We start from the raw sequence: 19,700 nt of genomic DNA, 5'->3' as shown, positions 1-19,700 counted from the left end.
TTTTCAGTAAAATAAAATTTCATGTGTAAAGTGATTACCAAGAAAGTACTTTATAGGCAGTGAGGGGTTCAGTAATCACCTTGGTTACCAATCCTATGATAACTAAATCTCAAAGTACAAAACTTGGAGGTTTTCTTAAGTATTGTAATGAAAACACCATTTGTATAAACATCAGAGACCCAGGACCCAGAAAAAATTCTCCTATTCTGAGGAGAAAAATTCTCCATAAAGGATATTTGTACTCAGGTCACTAAAAAGTTGTGTAGAGGAACCCATTACATACTAAGGGGGCATTTCGCATCCAGTTTCACAAGACTTGAACCCTGGGGAAGACTTCAGGATGGAAACCTTATTTGGGAACAAAGGTTTGAGCCAGGTTAATTCTAGAGGTTGTCCCAGACCATCTCCAGACGCCAAATGATATCATAAGATGCAAAAATGGATCAGGGGCGATGATCTAAGTAAGCACGGAGATGACAGGCGCTCGCCACGGGAGGATCCTACGTGGACGCAAGAAAGAACACGCGGTAGGAACTGAGTACTTCCCTTGGAGGCCCCGCAGCCTTCCCACTGCCTCCGAGTTCCCATCACACTCATGAGAATCCGAATCCACTGTCCACGAACAGGGTGAGCCTATTAGACGCCGGCCAAGAATCGCCCTCCCGCCCCGCCCCGCCCCAGAGGTCCCCTCTCGGGGTGGCTTCCTGGGCTCCCGCGGCCGCGCGGCACCAAAGGTCACGGAACGCCCATCTCTGCACCTAAAATGCAGCAGGACCGACAATTTAGAGCGCCGGGTGCATATCCACGGTGCAGTCACTAACAGCCATTACTTCCGGGCCCTGTGCGTCTGTTTAGGACTTGAGAAAACTCTTCAGAAACCCGCCACGGTACGGGGGGCGTGATGGGGGTGTGTGGCGGAGGCTCTCCCAGGAGGCAAATTTTTCTCTCACTCCTGGGCGCGCGGGGGAAACCGTGGGGCTCTTCTAAATCAGCTCCCACTCCCCCAGCCAGATTTGCCTCTGTCAACTCATCCCTAAAGATAACGTCGAAGTGGGGAACACAGTTTTAAGAATACAGCACCCGAAGACCCCTGAGCTTCTGTAGAGACCAGACAAGCTCGCGCGGCCGTCAATATCAGCACACAGACTGGGCCGCCCGAAAGGAAAAGTCTTTTTTTTTTGGTGTCGCCGCGGTCTAGGCGCGGTAGGCGGTGGCGGCGGCGTCGGAGGTCCCTGAGATATGGCCGCCTCGGTGTTCTGCTGTCTGCGGTGCTGCAGAGATGGCGGGACGGGCCACATCCCTCTGAAGGAGATGCCGGCCGTGCAGCTGGACACGCAGCACATGGGTAAGGGCTCTCCCTTCCCCAGACCCAACGGCCCACCCCGAGTCGGGCGCGGCTGGTCGGGGTCAGCCTGGAGTTACGAGGACCGCACGCTGCCGGGCCCCGCCGGGCTCCGCGCCCTGTCCCTCACCCTGTGACGCTGCCCTGGACCCGGTTTGGCCTCGCGGGTCTCCTCCAGACTCCGGCCGACCCCACCTCGGCCCGGCTCTGCGTTCAGAGCTGCGCAGCCCTGTGAGCTCCTGTCTTGGGAAGATGGGTGTGTGGACCTACCCGTTTCCACAGCAGTGTCCTCCCGGCTGCCGCCTCCTGGGACTCGTGTAAGACGTCACCTTCGAGGGGAGTGGGGAGGACTCTGTTCTCCTCCTACAGTGCTCCACTGCCTAGCTCCAGTCCAGTCCCACACATTTTCGGAAAGCTTCAGCTGTCCTCCACTCCTTCCTCTGCCCTGACAGCTTTCTCTTAGCCCATCATTTATCGGTTGTTTTATTGGAAATGATTTTCCTCTCATCTCCTAAAGTCAAAACAAGGCAAGTTGCAGAAGCCTGAAGCCACCGCTCAGGTCAGAACCTGTCATTTCAACGAAAACCTCCCACTGTCCGACCCCCGTTAGTCACGCTTAGAGGTGTAATTTCTTCTGACCGGCCTCTTCCCAGCAGGTCAGGCTATTGCAGAAATAAAACAGCGCTTTGCTTCTTCGCATCTATGTTTTTTCCTTCCACTATCAAATGAGCTTACAGCTCCTCTTCTAACGTTCTTCTCCTCCCCTCTGTAGCCTCTTTTACCACCTTATTATTTCTGTTCTTAGACTTGTCCCATGTAGTTCCATGCTTCTGGAATATGGTTCTAGAAGGAGAGATTTCCCACTATAATTACTTCAGAGTACTGGTTTTTTTGCGGATTATTCTCTTCAAAGTATACATCTGCACTTTCAGTTTTCCCCACATCTCTCTTTGGCTAAAGGACAGTGCATTGAAATAACAAAGGGAATTCTTAATATTTATAGCAAAACCCTCTCCCGCCCAGATTCTTTATAATTCTGGAAATACTCTGCTCATTTTATGTCTGTAGCATGTACTAAATCACAGATGTGATCATTGTTTACCACTTTGTATGTGGGTATTTTAATTCTTAGATATCCCAAGTATAATATAGACCCCTGATACATAAATATATATGTATGTATATCTATTTCTTATTCATCATCATTTATAGACAGATGTTCAAATTCTATAATTTCCCTCAGAAAATGTTTCCATTTCATTTACTCGTTCACCCAACTGATATTTATTGGCTGACGTTATACGGTAGGCATTGTTTTAGATGCTAGGAACACAGTAAAGGAAAACCACGCGTAGATCCTGGAGCAGATGGTCAGCTTTAGCTCTTTCTATCTCTACTGCCAAACTCCTGAATTACTACAATCTGCTCTTTAAAGTATTCCTTTTCTCTAGTCTCTTCTTCCACGAAGAACCGGTCACTTGTACTCATTCCACTATGTTCTCCTTTTTCCAGAGCTGCCCAGCATCTTTCAGTAGAGTAATGTCATCCCCCATTACCATCTGCGTGGAAACTTTTCTTAACCTGTCTTCCAGTAAATTCAAATTCTTCAATCACAGAAGAAGCATGATTTTAGAAAGCAAATAATATAAGAGGAGAGGCTCATCAAGTTAGGAACAGGTTTCAAGCATCAGTTGATCTTAAGTTGAAATATGAGAAGCACACTGAGTGAGTATGCATGTATTTGGGTATGTGAAAGGCTGTATTAGGTCACCTAAAGAATGTGATTGCCGTTTTTTTGTTAAGAAAATAGTCTGTACATGTCATATGCAAATGAATGTTGTCTCTTTCAAAGTTGTCACTTATTTTGGTGATGCTGCATCACTTAAAAACGATTTGGAATTCCTCTTGGGATTTTCTGTGGAGTAGTTTTTATAAATATCTTCATTTTTGCCACAACCTCCATATTTAATTGTGAATTGACTTTTTAGAAATGAATGTCTTCCAAGGTAGCTACTTTGAAAGGGATGCCATTCATTTGGAAATGTCTAATGTTTTTTAAAAAATACACTTTGGCTATGTTTATATGTGTTCTGGCTAAACTCAAATTTGCCTTGTCTTTCTAAGCAATCTTGATAATTAATGAAACTGTACAAATCACATAGATCCAAATGTAGGATATCTTTGTACTTAAAAAAGAGAAATGGAATAAGCTTAAGATAATTCCCCAGTGATTCACAAACACTCTAAAATGTTCTGTGAATATATCCATCTTTCTGTATAAAACATCTCAGTACCTAGCAGAATGCCTTGGAGATAAGAAATGAGATTGAAGTAAGAGAATAATAGCATATTCAGAGTTGGTTCTGTGGTTCCAACTCAGAGATATGTATGAGAACCAAAAAGTATTGCTGGGTATGAAAAAAAAAAAAACATTTATTTGCATAGTTCTTTGAAATGTTTTTCACTTAGGATGCTTTCAGTTACAGGCTGTAAAACCTGCAACTCAAAACAGTTGAAACAATGAAGGAAATTTATTGGTTCATGTAAATTTAAAAAGTACAAAAGCAGCACTATCTTCAGGAAGACTCAGTGCTGCTAAGGACTGAGCTTCTTTTCATCTCTTTCCTCTGTCTTCTGCTGCTTATTCCTGAAGGCTGGCATCCATGATAACTTGCAGCCTCTCCCTGGGCTGTAGGCTTCCTCATTCAGATCCAGCAAGAATGAGAGAATCTTTATCCCTTCATTCTCTCTGCAAAAGTCCTGAGACTATCTCTGATGGTAGTGGCTTAGGTCATATAACCGTTTTTCACTCAGTCAGTGTGGCCAGGAAATGTGGAATGCACTGATTAACTTAACCTAGGTCAAAGCTGTACCCCTGAAACCAGAGATTGAGTCAGCTTCCTTGGAACTGTTTTGATCTCCAGAGCAAAGTCTGTTGGGAAAGGGAAAACAGATACTACATGTCCACTTCACAGTACTTAGAGCATATTCATTCAATTCTGTATCAGTTATTTGTCGAGCGTCTGCTGGATGCCAAGCACTCCATGGTCTTTGCCATCAAGGAGGAGCTGGGCCCTGGATGTTCTCCAGTTGAAACTGCTGAGGTATATGGGGCAGCCAGATGTAAATTATGTATAAAGACACTTTCCCAGAATTTGCGGTTTAACATTTGTAATTAGAAAAAAAAAAAGGATGCTAATAAGTTTTTAATAATCATATAATAGGATCTTAGTTTTACCTTAAATAAGAGTGTCTTTCTTAAATCAACCAGTTTAGAATTGTGATAAAATCTGAAAATTTGGTATTTCTCTTATGTATTTGTCCCAAATAATTTTTTAAGTATGAATTCAACAGTGAGTTAATGAGAGACCTGCCTCTCTGTTAATACCTTTTGTTACTATGTTCTAGTTTTATTTAACCCCCTCTGGAGGAGTCCCCTACAGTTCTCACAGCCAGATCTGCTTGGCTTGTACACTTACTACCAGAAAAATCATACTGGTTACGGATCTTGGGAATCACATGCCTCGATGTTACAGGATATTTCTTACGTATTAGAATTTTGTTAACTTTCTTCATGTTCTCTGATAAGCTTTCCTAAATCAATATTTGGAAAAGAATTGGTATTGGAGTCACATTATCAAGAGACTTTTTCTCACTCTCATCTATCAAATGTTACTTGAACTAAAATTTTCCATGAAAATACAACGCATTTAATGATGTTAAAATCTTGTTTACATATTTGCAATATGATTGACAACAGCTATCTTACAAACATTTTTAAAATCCTAAAATTAGCATTTTTCCATGACAGCAATTTCTTTTTTTTTTTTTTAATTTATTTTTGGCTGCGTTGGGTCTTCATTGCTGGGCCCGGGCTTTCTTTAGTTGTGGCGAACGGGGGCTACTCTTCGTTGTGGTGCACGGGCTTCTCATTGCAGTGGCTTCTCTTGTTGTGGAGCACGGGCTCTAGGCACGCAGGCTCAGTAGCTGTGGCTCGCGGATTCTAGAGCGCAGGCTCAGTAGTTGTGGCTCATGGGCTTAGCCGCTCCTCAGCATGTGGGATCTTCCCGGACCAGGGCTCGAACCCATGTCCCGTGTATTGGCAGGCGGGTTCTTAACCACTGCGCCACCAGAGAAGCCCCATTTTTTTTTTCTCTTTTGGCTCAGTTGGGACGTCGTTGTTGCGTGTGGGCTTTCTCTAGTTGCAGTGAGCGGGGGCTGCTCTTCGTTGTGGTGTGCGGGTTTCTCATTGTGGTGGCTTCTCTTGTTGCGGAGCACGGACTCTTGGTGCGTGGGCTTCAGTAGTTGTGGCACGTGGGCTTCAGTAGTTGTGGCTTTTGGGCTCTAGAGTGCACGCTCTGTAGTTGTGGTGCACAGGCTTAGTTGCTCCGCGGCATGTGGGATCTTCCCGGACCAGGGATCGAACCCGTGTCCCCTGCATTGCCAGGCAGATTCTCAACCACTGCGCCACCAGGGAAGCCCCGTGTCAGCTATTTCAAGAACATAGATGTATGTTCCTTTCCGTGTTCCGTTCATCTTCAATTCTTACTTGACCAAAGCACTAGCATAGGACCTTGTACCTAGTAGACATTCAGTCAGTTTTTAGCAGATTGATTTGTTTAGATTGAACTGAAAATGGTACTAATTTGCCAGTTTCTTTTAAGTGTTTATGTTTTTATTTAAATCAAGATATTTATGAAATCATCAAATTGATTCATTGGCTAAAATTTAAGAAAGTCTGCTTCTGGGAGTTCCCTGGTGGCCTAGTGGTTAGGATTCTGGGCTTTCACTGCCGTGGTCCGGGGTTTGGGGAACTGAGATCCCGCAAGCCACGTGGCGCAGCCAAAAAAAAAAAAGTCTACTTCTACCTTAAAAGTGTTTCAAATATTCAGTATAATTCAGAATTACTATTTATTTGAAACTGCCTAATTAAACAAGATTTCTAGCCACAAATTAATATTAATGTTCTCCCAGGAAAAAAGTAAATTAAATATTTTAAATAATTTATCAGTATTTTTATATTTCAAAGTATATATAGTCTCCCTGTTTTTTGGAGACCAAGAGTTAAAAGTGAAACAAATTAACCTTGATTGTTGGTTAAGAGAATATAAAACTTTACAGTGTCTATATTCTTTTGTTTAGGAACGGATGTTGTCATTGTAAAAAATGGAAGAAGAATATGTGGAACAGGAGGTTGTTTAGCCAGTGCACCTTTACATCAAAACAAAAGCTACTTTGAATTCAAAATCCAGTCCACAGGTTGGTATAATGGTACTTGACTATTAAAAGACCTAATTATTCTAAATATGAGGAGTAATTTTCAATATATGAAAAAGATTAATGAGGTAATTAAAAAAACACCAAATGCTTACTTAGAAGACCATTTTCTTCCACATCTTATTGTGTGATCCTGGTTTAATTAGTCAATTTCGTTATATTAGGTTCAGTTTTCTCATCCATAAAACGGATTACAGGAGCTGCCCTTCCTGCCTCACATGAGCTATATATATGAAAGTGTTTAAAAGACACGACATACTGGTTCAGTTTAAGGCACAAGCATTATTATTAATATGGTTAATTATTAGTGGCAGCTAGATGAACCATTTCATTTGGTCAAGCATATAAGGTGTAGACTCTTGCTGTTTTATCTTAGGATAAAGTTAAACTTATGATCCTGAGGTTTTCTCTTAACTCTTGTTAAGATTCCCTGATTCAGTGTCTTCTGAAGCAATTGGCAGATTTAGAATTCTGATAGAAGTCTAAAGTCTCTTTAAAAATTTATGAATCTGTACACCTGAAACTAACACAATATTGTAAATCAACTATACTTCAATTAAAAATTAAAAAAAGTTTTTTTAAATTCTGAAGTTTCTTGAGTTGTATAGCAATTCTACATGAGTATTATGATAGTTATTAATCAGTTAACTTGTGGCAGTGTTGAATATGTGGAAATTTTTTTAAGGCTTTATTATAAAGAAATGTCTAGTGAAACATGGCCTGAGTAATATACGTACAGAATTGGAAATCTAGAGTGGAGTAAATTAATTCTGCTCTTACTCTTACTTGAATGACATAAAATATTCCTCTGGGGCTTGTTTTTTAAATTCATTTTAAATACTGATTTTTCTTAAGTGTGTGAAATAAATTTGAATCTGTCCTCCATTCCATTCTTTTGTAAGTTAACTCACTGGCTGCATAATGTCTCTGGTTACTGTAATCTTCTCAAGTATAACATACCTTTTCTCAAGAGAAGCAGATAGTTCCTTGAGCCTGAAATGTAATACAAATTTTTATGTGGGTTTTCTATAAAGGGTGCTATCCTCAATGATATCTCTAGAATAAGTGCATTATTGGAGTTTGTAGCATTGTTCCCTCAATGAAAGCTTCAGGCAGTTGTGCCCAAGTGTATCACAGTGTGCACAGTTCTTTAGGAGTAAGGGGACTCTGTAACCCTGTCTAGAACTGTTGTCCCATGAAATTAGTATTATCACCTGCTGTCACTCTTGTCCCACCTTGGAGGATAAATTATATAATCAAATTATTTAGGAGGCCAAGACAGTGAAGTCCAGACATGCAGCTTTCTGATGGTCTCACTCAATCCAGGAAAACTGATTGATTGACAACATGGTCTTCAAACATTCTTTGAGCTATAGAATTTCTCCTAACTGATTTTGATAAAAACTGAGAAGGAAACCCTTTGAGATGTAACCGGGAGTTGTAGGTATTCTGTTAGATTAAGAAGAGAGCTACTTGCTTTAAAAGTCAATTTAGGGGCTTCCCTGGTGGCGCAGTGGTTAAGAGTCCGCCTGCCGATGAAGGGGACACGGGTTCGTGCCCCGGTCTGGGAAGATCCCACATGCCACGGAGCGGCTGGGCCCGTGAGCCATGGCTGCTGAGCCTGCGCGTCAGGAGCCTGTGCTCCGCAACGGGAGAGGCCACAACAGTGAGAGGCCCGCATACCTCAAAAAAAAAAAAAAAAAAAAAAAAAAAAAGTCAATTTAGACCAAAAGGTTTTAAACTCATGAACTTAAGGTATTGGATAAGAAAATGATTTTACACTTTATCATTATTTTTCTCCTCTCCATGATACTTACCAGGTCATATATTATTTGTCACATATTATAGATGCAAAAAGTAAAGACAGTAAATTCCTGCTTCTCGGAGGTGGTGCTTGAAATAGAACCCCATGCCATTTAAATTCATTGTGTAACTTTTTAATAATATTTTTAGAGAATAATAATAATAATAATGACAATAGCTAGTATCTTTTAAAAATACTTCCTCTGTGCTTTACTTACCCATTTTTTTTAATACTTACACTGTTGCAAGTGCTTCACTTGGATGATCTTGCTGTATCTTCTGATAACTTGAAGAGGATAGTACTGTTAGAATCCATAGTTCACAGGTGAGGAAGCAGGGGGAGGTTAAGTAACTTGCCCAAGATGACATAGCAAAGTCAGAATTTAAACCTAGGTAGTACAACTCCAGGGCCCACTCGCTTATCTCCCAGGCTGTACTGCATCTGCAAGAGAACATGGTATAGTTTGCAAACTACTTTTAAAAGAATTTTTTTAAAGATTAACAAAAAAATAGTTTAGTGATAATACGCCACTTTCTTTAAAAACAACTCCTTTCATATTTGTATACTGCAGATTTGGGGAGCATTTAAATTATTATACTTTTAGGAATCTGGGGTATTGGTGTTGCAACTCAGAAAGTTAACTTGAATCAGATCCCTCTTGGCCGAGATGTGCATAGTCTGGTGATGAGAAATGATGGAGCCCTATATCACAACAACGAAGAGAAAAATAGGCTGCCAGCAAACAGCCTTCCACAGGAGGGAGACGTGGTGGTGAGTTTTCTTGTGGAGTTGTTTTCCACTGTAAATTATTAAACTTGAACTGCTTTTAGTATTTCTACTTTTGCCTCTGAGTTTGTGGTTTGAATTCCAAAGCACCAGAATTGGATCTAATGAGGTAGTACATTTTCCAAAGAGAGCACTTGATGTAGATGCTGCTGCCTTACCTAACTGCCTTCTCCTTTCTAGAGCTGCCACTGGCCAGGAAAATACGCATGAACCCTTATTTCCATTTAAGGGAGAGTTGATGACAGGTTGGCTGCTGATCATTTCCTGCTTCTCTCACATAAAAGAAATCTTGGCCCACAATTTTAAAAGTTTGCTAACCTTTATATTGGAAAATATTAGGTATTTTTGCAGCTGGAGATCTCTTAGAGAAAAATTTGACATTTATTGCTTAATTTGTTATGAACTTCTGTTAAAGAAGTACAGCATTTTATCAGGAGCATTGGTCCTCGTTAAACATAACCTTACTAAACTTCCTTCACTTTCAGAACTCTTCAAAAAACTGACTCAATATTCTAAGGCTTGATTGTAGAAAACTTTTTTTGGAAAGCAGGGAATAGAAGGAGTTACATATTATTGACTTCTCTGTTTTTATTCCCAACTAGATATATTTAAGTCTGTACCAAAGCCACCCTATTGAAAATGTAATCCAGAGATCCCTTTCTGCCTTTTTCCAGATACTTCCTCTCAAACAGTGTTGTCCAAGAACCTTATACACTGAGTTCAGGCCATTAGCTATTGACTGAGAACAGAGTTCTTGGGTCTCCTTACGCAGAGCCTTCAGTTCCTGGCTCTCATACCAAGTTGAAAAGAATCTGTAAATAATTAGAGAGAGTTTCTAATAATAAGATAAAACAGACAAGGTAAATCCAGGTTATTGAATTAAAGAAGTATACAATATTTTGAAGAGAGTGAAGGAAGATGTGGAAATGATTTTTAATTATGGTCTGATCTTTTATGCAATTTAAAAAATGTGGGGCTTCCCTGGTGGCGCAGTGGTTGAGAGTCCGCCTGCCGATGCAGGGGACACGGGTTCGTACCCCGGTCAGGGAAGTCCCCACATGCCGCAGAGCGGCTGGGCCCGTGAGCCATGGCTGCTGAGCCTGCGTGTCTGGAGCCTGTGCTCCGCATCAGGAGAGGCCACAACAGTGAGAGGCCCGTGTACTGAAAAAAAAAAAAAAAAATAGTGAAGAAGAGTCTTCAAATAGGTAAATTATTGAAAGTATGTTTTTCCTAAATTAACTAAAGGAAACTAAAGGCATAAACCATTTTTAAAATCTGCTTTTCCTTTCGAATAGTTGGTTCTGTGTTTGTAGGTCATTGCCAGATACCCATAATGTAGAACACCCTTATTCAAATGGTTATTTCGTGGAAGAGAATCTTGAAGTCAGGTTGGTGCCGTCAACCTGTTTATACTAAAAAATGAAATTCAAACATAAGATAGGTTAATCAGTAACAAATGTTTTTCTTTGTTGATGTACTGAACTTCTACTGTATGTTATTCTTGCCTTCCTGTCTCATTCCCTGAGGTGACTGATACCTCAAATTGACAGATTTAAGAATGTCATTTTTAGTCTGTCAGCATTATTAAATTAGACTTTGAGGGACTTCCGTGATGGCGCAGTGGTTAAGAATCCTCCTGCCAATGCAGGGGACACGGGTTCGATCCCTGGTCCAGGAAGATCCGGCATGCTGCAGAGCAACCGAGCCCGTGCACCACAACTACTGAGCCTGCTCTCCAGAGCCCGCGAGCCACAACTGCTGAGCTCACGTGCTGCAGCTACTGAAGCCTGTGCGCCTAGAGCCCGTGCTCCACAACAAGAGAAGCCACTGCAGTGAGAAGCCCACACACTGCAACGAAGAGTAGCCCCCGCTCGCCACAACTGGAGAAAGCCCACACAGAACAATGAAGACCCAATGCAGCCAAAAATTAAAATAAATAAATAAATTAGACTTTGAGTTTTTATGCCCATTCTGATAAAAGGAGGAGTCAAAAAGATGAAATATAAGCAGAATCCTGAAAAGTAAAACATTATCCTACTCTATTAACTTTATCTTCCTAGTTTAAACATTTGAGAACAAATTTCACTAAATTACTGACAATAGCATAGGAAAAGAGAATGAATTATAAAGACAGGAAAAACATTCTAATGTGTAGAATTTCAGTCATATACCATTCTCTCAGGAGAATCAAGAAAAACAAGCTTTCAACATCTAACCAAATGATTGTATTTATACAGTAATCATATAGTACCAACAGGGCCTACTACAGCACCAGGGAGGCATTCCTGAAACAGCTTATGCTTATTTTTTCCTTTTATATATAGTTTAGAAAAGTGCAGATTACATTTTAAAATTGCTGTTTTCAGTTTAATTTCAGAGAAGTTTCATAAACATTCTGTGTAACAATAATAATAATAGCAAACACTTCTCTAGCATCTGTTATGGGCCACAATGGCTTTAAGTGCCTGGCAGGGATTAAATTGTTTAATCCTCTTAATGACCCTGTGAAATAGGTGGTACTATTATTACCATTTTACAGATTAGAAGTTAAGTAATAACTTATTTGGAGTGATCTCAGGCAGTCTAATTTCAGAGTCGCTTCACCCAACCTGCAAATAATTATTGATAAATCCTTAGAACACATCACATTTCTCGGTATCATTATGAGAGAATCAAACCTAGTTTCTAGAGCGTATAAAAGGACAGATTAAGGGAATTCCCTGGCGGTCCAGTGGTTAGGACTCAGCACTTCCACTGCAGGGGCCATGGGTTCGATCCCTGGTCGGGGAACTAAAATCCCTCATGCACGTGGCACAGCCAAAAAAAAAAAAAAAAGGACAGATTAAGTTAGAAAATACTTGAACTTAAACTCTGCTGCTGGAGGGCAGGGGTTCTCACCTCCTTCCTTGCTTCTCTCTCGGGTGCTGGGTATTGGTGCTGGAGGGCGGGGTTGAAAATTTGCTTGCTTGCAGTAGGTGATGCTGCCAGCAGGTGGGGAAGGGTGCCCAAGACTACAGCCTGCTGATCTGAACTGCTAGATTCCCAGTAATCCTTTAAAGGGAGTAAGTAACACACTGCTTTTTATGGAATCATGTTATTTATTTATTTTTGTAATCATGTTTTCTAAATGAAAACAGACGACTTCATTAAAAAAGCTAATCCTAGCCATCACTTAGCTTTATTATTTAAGTATGTAAACTGAAGTGAAACAAAAGCAGCATTTATCTTTCTGTGTTTAGTCTAACCCTGGCCTTGCTAAGATTTGAGAATCTTTTACAGCACTTAACACATTGACTCATCTGGGCCTTTGCTATCTTAACTGGAAAGTGAGGGAGTTAAGACTAGATCATCTGTAAGATGTTTTTCTACCTTTAAAAGCTTGTAGGTTCATATAATTTATCCACAGTCAGAAATCCTTGAAGTGGTTGCTTCTTGGTCTGTGATGGTTTCTATTGAAACGTCTCCACTGTCTATTCTTAATTCTTCAAAGTAAAGCTCTCTTTTTGTCATCAATTAGTAAATATTGTACAAAGTCTTAAAGAGAGTTTTAAAAGTATAAAAGTTCTTAAAAGTTTTGAAGTTTTGAATTGCGTGGCAATTAAGAATAAGTTTTCCGAAGCCATACTGCATGAGGTTAAATCCCAGCTCTGCCACTTCCTAACTGTGCAAACTCAGGTAAATTTGACCTCTCTGTGCTTTAGCTACCTCATCTGTAAAATGGGGATAATAAAAATACCTATCTTACGAGGATTAAATGAGTAAATATGAAGTGCCTAGAATAGTGTTTGGTACATAATACAGATTATTTGTTTTCCAGCATTTTAATAATAATAATTGTTATTAATTGTGATTTGTGTACCATTAATAAGGTACAAAGTAATATATTTTTATTCTATTGTCTTTTTAAAGTCTTTTGAGCTGTTGTTTTTCTATTTTTCAACTTGATACTAATTACCAATTATATGCAGTTGTAAATACCCACTTTACCTTGGTAATACACTTGACATATTTGAAGCCAAGGTAAAGAGATACAGAAATATATCATTTCTTTTTGGAAATAAGTTGTATAAAGACAATTCATCACAATTGAAAGCAGTGACAGATAATAATCCCTAATGGTGAAAACTTCACTGTTTTCCCCCCTTAAGATCAAATTCTGTATATAAAGAGCAGTGTTTTCTATATGAGTCTAAAAGGTCTCTTTGTTTACAGTATATAGTACTTATATCATCTTAATATTCAAAATATAAAATCCAGATTATCTGAATATAATACTAAGATTTAGTTTTACCTTTAATGTGGACTCTTGGGATTTTACCTTTTCCCCCCCACATAATCACCACTAATTTTTTTTAGCTCAGTTCAAGTGAATTCTACCTAATTGTAAACCTTAATACAAGCTGTTGTGACCTTTTGCTTAGTTTTTTGTGTTTCCATGCTCCCCAATCAGTGCTTTCTGGCTGTTCAGGTTTTTATGGAACATGTGTATTTTTACCCTTTTTAATATTTACTTTGCTTCCTAGGGTATTACATATGACCATGTAGAATTAAATGTATATTTGAATGGAAAAAACATGCATTGTCCAGCATCAGGTATACGAGGGACAGTGTATCCAGTTGTTTATGGTAAGCTAAAATATTGCTAAACATTATTAGATATATGTTAACTTTTGCTTAGCACTTTCATTAACTGTCATTCGGAAGGCTGGACAAGTTAATAAGGACCTCTGTAGTGTACTCAGTAGGTTATCACAATCCCACTTGACAGGACGAAGGAAAGTTTTTATTCCCCATATATTTAAAAAGTAAACTTGATAAATACAATGATTATACTTAAATATGCAATAACCATATTCCCTTTTATATCATATAGTCTTATATTCTAGAAAGTTCCAAAAAGCTTTATGGAATTTACAAAAAGATATTTCTGCCATTTGTTAGAGAGGGTTAGATGGCCAGGAAATGTAATTGTAAAGAATATTTTGGAAATAGGGATGGGAATTTCATGTAGATTGAGCATTGGTTACCTTTATAAAATTACCTAAATGTTAAAACTCTTCTGAGAGAAATATTGACTTAGAATGGTTTCATATTGATTGTTTTGCTTTTGATAGCCATGTATGTGTAAGTACTATAGTTTCTGTACAAGTGTATCCCTCCAAGAATTGGGTTACTTAGAGATGACTCCGTACCAGTTAGTTACTTTAATTTTATTACAGAAAATTTCAAACATGTATAGAAGAGAATAGAATAATGAACTTTCATGTACCCATCACTCAGCTTCAAACAATTATCAACTAGTAGCCAGTCACGTTTCATCCCCTCCCTGCAGTCCTCCTGTTCTTCATCTCCCCCTCCTTGCAGTATTTTGAGGCAAATGCCAGACATTATACCATTTTATTCTTAACTATTTTATTTGTATCTCTAAAAAATAAGGTGTCTCTCTTTATAAAAAATATACATAAGCACTGTGCCTTTATCACTCTATTCTTCATTTTTTATGTTATCAACTTTAAATCAACAGGTATATGATTTTTCTGCCTGTGGTTTTAGTTGCTCTAAAAACATTTTCTCATTTAATTACTTTAATCAATTAATCTAAGGATTTGAGCCATAATAAAAACTAATTGCTAACTTTTTTGTAGTAACTTACTGGAAAAGTAGCAGTGTTTGTTCGGAATGGCAGAAAAATATACAGTAACAAATAAAAATATTTAATAATTTGATAATAACAGTCATAGTTTATGCTTTATTTTAAGGTTTTCATTTATCTTCTTTTTTCCTAAATTATTACTTTTCAGTGATTTTTGCCTTCTATATCTTTGCATGTCTTTGCATGTAAAGGTGTATTTTTAAGCTTGATATAGGTTAGTGTATTTGCAATATTGGGTAAGCCTAAAAGAAATGTATTTACTTAAATACATGGGAATGTAGCTTAATATTCAAAATAGTTTAGTCTGAGAAATGAAATAAATATCAGTAGAATGACTGAGTTATAAATGAATATAGCAAATGAGATTTTTATTCTAAACTGTTTCTTTGATTTGGCATTATTTTTAATGTAATAAAGTTAAAGGTAATAAATTATATATAGTAATGTATTTTATAAATTGAAATTGATAAATCAGTCCAATTAAATCAAATATTTTAGCCAGATACTATCAAAGATAAAAATAAAATTCAAATTCCCTTACCCTTTGTCTTCTATCCCATCCCTAATCCTAGATCCATCCAGTCATTCATTTTGTCAGTTCTTGCATTCAACCTATGGAGAGACAACACTGCATAACACTAAAGAAAAGTGTTGTTACATCTCTGCACATTCCAGACTTTCATTGTGGTTCTTGAATTCCCTATTCATTCTCCATAGATTGACCTTCCCTTCCAGTTTATAGAGAAACAGACCATCAGTGGTAAACTCCAGCTTTCCTCCCCATCCTCCTGAAGCTTTTCTGGATCTACTCCAGTCTTGCCTTCTTCCCATCCCATCTTAGAGGAAGTGGTGCCCTTCATGTTCAGAAAACTCAGTCTCTGGTCTAGATTTCAAACTCCCCGACTCTGGGTCTTTACTGTCATTATTTCGTCTCTGTCTCATGTCATCAACCTCTCTCTTCAATGTCTGTTGAACATTCTGAATCATTCTCATTCCAAAATACCCTCCCTTAAACTCGTACCCTCACCAGTCCTCTGTTTACCCTTCTCTATATGGCTGCATTTCTTATAGAATAGCTTCCGTCACTGTTTATACTGTATCGTTCACCTGTTCTTCAACCGGTGTGGGTGCCTTTACCACCACTTCACTGAAGCCACCCTTGTTAAAATCACTAGTGACTTCATGAATGTCAAATCCAGTGCTTAACTTTTTTTCTGCATTTATTATTAAGTATAAAATACTAATGTGTATTAAACATATATGTGCAGTTTAACAAGTAGCTATAAAGTGAACACCCATATCATCACTATAGTCAAGATAATGAACATATTCATCACCCCTAAGTTTCCTCCTGCCCCCTTTTAATGCTTTCTACTCACCTCTCCCCACCCACCCCAGGCAGCCACTATCTGCTTTCTGTCACAACAGATTATCTTGCATTTTTAGAGTATTATATAAATAGAATCATACAATTTGTATTCTTTTTTTGTCTGGCTTCTTTTACTTAGCATAATTATTTTAAGATTTATCCATGTTGTAGCATGTATCAACAATTCATTGATTTTTATTACCAAGTAGTATTGTTCATTGTGTGGATATATCACAGTTGTGTTTTCCCTTCACCTGTTAATGGATATTTAGCTGTTTCCAGTTTTTGGCCATTACAAATACAGGTGCTGTGAACATTCATGCACAAGGCTTTATGTGGATATATGCATTCATTTCTCTTGAGTAAACGCTGGTAAAGATATGTAGAAGCTAAATAAGGCCTGTAGTCTAATGAACAGTGTTAGTATGAGTGTTAGTTTTCTGGTTTGGATATTGTACTGTAGTTGTGTAAGATGTTACCACTAGGGGAAGCTGAGTGAAGGGTACACAGGACTTTCTGTATTATTTTTGCTACTCTTTGTGAATCTATAATTTTTTTAATAAAATATTTTTTAAGAAGTAATTTATCTTAATGTGTAAAATTGAGAAGATACGGGTAGGTAAGTAAGGAAAAACTCAAATTACCGATATTTACATCATCTAGAAATAATTATTAGTAATATTTTGATGTATTTCCTTTCAGTGTTCTTGATAGCTTTTATTCTTCATTGTGGTTTTTACCCAATAGGATCATGTTTTGTAACCTGGATAGCAGATGCGTTTATTCTTCCTGCCTATTAATATTATGGCATTATGAAAACAGTTTATAATTTATGTATTCATTCAAATTAAGGTGTTTGCTTCTAATTTATTTTCTTTTTTTTCTATCTCTAGTTGATGACAGTGCAATTTTGGATTGCCAGTTCAGTGAATTTTATCATACTCCTCCACCTGGTTTTGAAAAGATATTATTTGAACAGCAGATCTTCTGAATGTATTTGTTTTTGAAACTTGTATTTCTGCACTGTTAAAAGTGTTTACCATTTAATAAAGCTTTACCTGACCTACAGATGACAATATATCCTTAAAAATATGCTCATTAATGTTGTCTAAGGAACCAACGTGTACAATATACCATCCTGAAGTTGTGATTTAAAATACTTAGGTTTTGTGATAATGAAATCAGCATTTGGGGCAGTTTATTTAATTCTTATTTAAATAAATGTGACTGTGGGTTTGATTAACAGTATTAAATGGAAATACGTATATAGATATTTAAAAGGGAATCTTAACATAAAATATTTGTTTTGATAGAGATACAGAGTTGGGTGGAGGTATTTGTCATTCTGAAGTGTAGACCTCATTAACTATTTTAAGTCTGCAGTCCAATAATTTTGTGTCTCTGTCTTTTTTATATAGAGTATAACAAAGTGACAAGTTTATGTTATTGGCAACTTCATTTTTGGCGATTTATTTACTATAAAATGTACCACTTTTCTTAAAATTTAAATTGCTTATTTTGTTTGTATGTCATTACTTTTGATTTTCTTTGTGAAAGGAGATAAGTGTTGTAGTAGCTGTCAGAGTATTTTGTTGAAGACCATCATGCTGTGTTACTTCAAAACCTGAGTAAGTATTGGTTGATTGGTGATGTAGCGTACACAGCAGAGTAGTATCATGCTTTCAACTTAAGTGGAAATGAGATTATTCTTTTAAGGACTTTTATTTAAATGTGCATTTTTCCATAAGGAATAATAAAATATTAGTAATTAAGGACTATTCAGTAGTATATTAAATACATGTTCTTCCTGTTTTGTTAATTATACAGTAATTCACTTCACCCTTGATTATTTCAGAAGTTTGGAGATAAGTGAATTCTCTCCACGACCCTGAGCCTTTGCCTGGTTTTCAGGAAGAATCCCTGACCTTTAGATAACACCCTACTAAGCTGAACAAATCACTTTCTATATCTGGTACAGTCTCCTTTCCAGATGGGCATGCAAAGGATGCATGCGTTTCACTCCTTTACCAACGCGGAGCAGTATGTTGTACTAGAAAAACAGGGCTTTAGAATTGAAGGAGATCTGAATTGTAGTTTTGCTAGAAAAACGGCTTTAGAATTGAAGGAGATCTGAATTGTAGTTTTGCCACCTGATCCCATTATCTCTTCAGGCAAGTTCCTCAGTCTTTCTGAGCTCAGGTTCCCCATTTATAAAAGGGATAATCATACCCTTGATGAGATTCTGTAACTAGTTAAATAATATTACATACGTAAAACACCTTTGTCATCGTAGGCAATTAATGAACGTAGCTTCTTTGTTGACTCTGCTCAGTGGTTTTCATAGTGTGGGCTTCAGACCGTCAGCCTCGGCCTCACTTGAGAACTTGTTAGAAATGGACACTCAGGCCCCACCCCCGACCCACTGAATCAGAAACTGCTGGGGATAGCACCCAGGAATCTGTGTTTGAACAAGCCCTTCAGGTGATTCTGATCCATGCGAAAGATTGAGAAACCACTGCTCAGGAGAGAATTCTTTGAGAATGATTGCCTACTCTAAATTTTCTAAGGATTTAAGACTTATTTTTGCCCCATAGACAAAAGAATCCTGCACAATATTTATTTATTGTTCCATTTGATAGACACAAACGTGACAATGTTTTGAAAACATAGATATACCTGAGTAACATCTACTTACATAAATCCCAAATTTACCTCTGTAGATATATAGAATTGAACTAACTTTATATTGTTTATGCATTTTTATCTGACTTTCTGGCCTAGTAGTTTTAATTCATAAAAATATGCTTATTTTGGAAAGAGAATTAATATGACTACTGTTTGCTCTCTTTATAATGTTATCTACCTCCTATTTATTTTTTAAAAGCCAAACTTATTTTTTAATCATCATATTCTTTTCTCAAGACTATGTTTGCTACCTCTAATCATACAGAATAGGTACAATACTAAAAATGGTACATGAGTTATGTCCATGGCAACAGTTTGATGAAGTCTAGATGTGTTTTTAATTTCTAGGTATCTAATTTCTCTTAGGAAAATTACCTATAACCTCAGTCTAATCTTGAGGAAAATCATCAGACAAATTCCAGTAGGGGGGCGTCCTACAAAATACTTGAGCAGTACTCCAAACTGTCTAGGTCATCAAAAACAAGGAAAGTCAGAGACACTGTCACATCCCGGGGAGCCTAAGGGAACACGACAAGTCAATGTAATGTGCGAACCAGGAACAGAAAAAGGACATTAGGTAAAAACTAAGGAAATCTGAATAAACCATGGACTTTAGTTAATAATAATGTCTCAATATGTTTATTAATTATAGCAGATGAACCATAATAATGTAAGATGTTAATAACAGGAGAAACTGGGAGAGGGGATATATAGGAACTCTGCACTATTGTCTCAATTTTTCTGTAAATCTAAACCATTCTAAAAAACTAAAGTCTATTTAAGA

General features: G+C 37.9%; 1 protein-coding gene across 2 annotated transcripts; it reads left to right on the top strand.

Annotated features, from left to right (window-relative positions):
- Positions 1 to 1,180: 1,180 nt before the first annotated feature.
- SPRYD7 (SPRY domain containing 7) lies at positions 1,181 to 18,047 on the top strand. 2 transcript variants are annotated; one of them, XM_024755423.1, is made up of 6 exons: positions 1,215 to 1,345; positions 2,855 to 3,067; positions 6,485 to 6,601; positions 9,028 to 9,194; positions 13,733 to 13,835; positions 17,125 to 18,009. In XM_024755423.1, exons 2-6 carry the CDS (start codon positions 3,052 to 3,054, stop codon positions 17,220 to 17,222), a joined length of 501 nt encoding a protein of 166 aa, XP_024611191.1. In that variant the 5' UTR covers positions 1,215 to 1,345; positions 2,855 to 3,051; the 3' UTR covers positions 17,223 to 18,009. The 2 variants fall into 2 exon arrangements, with proteins under 2 accessions (XP_024611190.1, XP_024611191.1); XM_024755422.1 differs by lacking the exon at positions 2,855 to 3,067 and having other exon boundaries at positions 1,181 to 1,345; positions 17,125 to 18,047.
- Positions 18,048 to 19,700: the final 1,653 nt, after the last annotated feature.

The sequence above is a fragment of the Neophocaena asiaeorientalis genome, unplaced genomic scaffold, assembly GCF_003031525.2.
Source record: "Neophocaena asiaeorientalis asiaeorientalis breed wild unplaced genomic scaffold, Neophocaena_asiaeorientalis_V1.1 scaffold59, whole genome shotgun sequence".
NCBI classification, from domain to species: Eukaryota; Metazoa; Chordata; class Mammalia; order Artiodactyla; family Phocoenidae; genus Neophocaena; species Neophocaena asiaeorientalis.
Note: the sequence above shows the minus strand (reverse complement) of the source record. Positions and strands in the feature narration are given on the sequence as shown.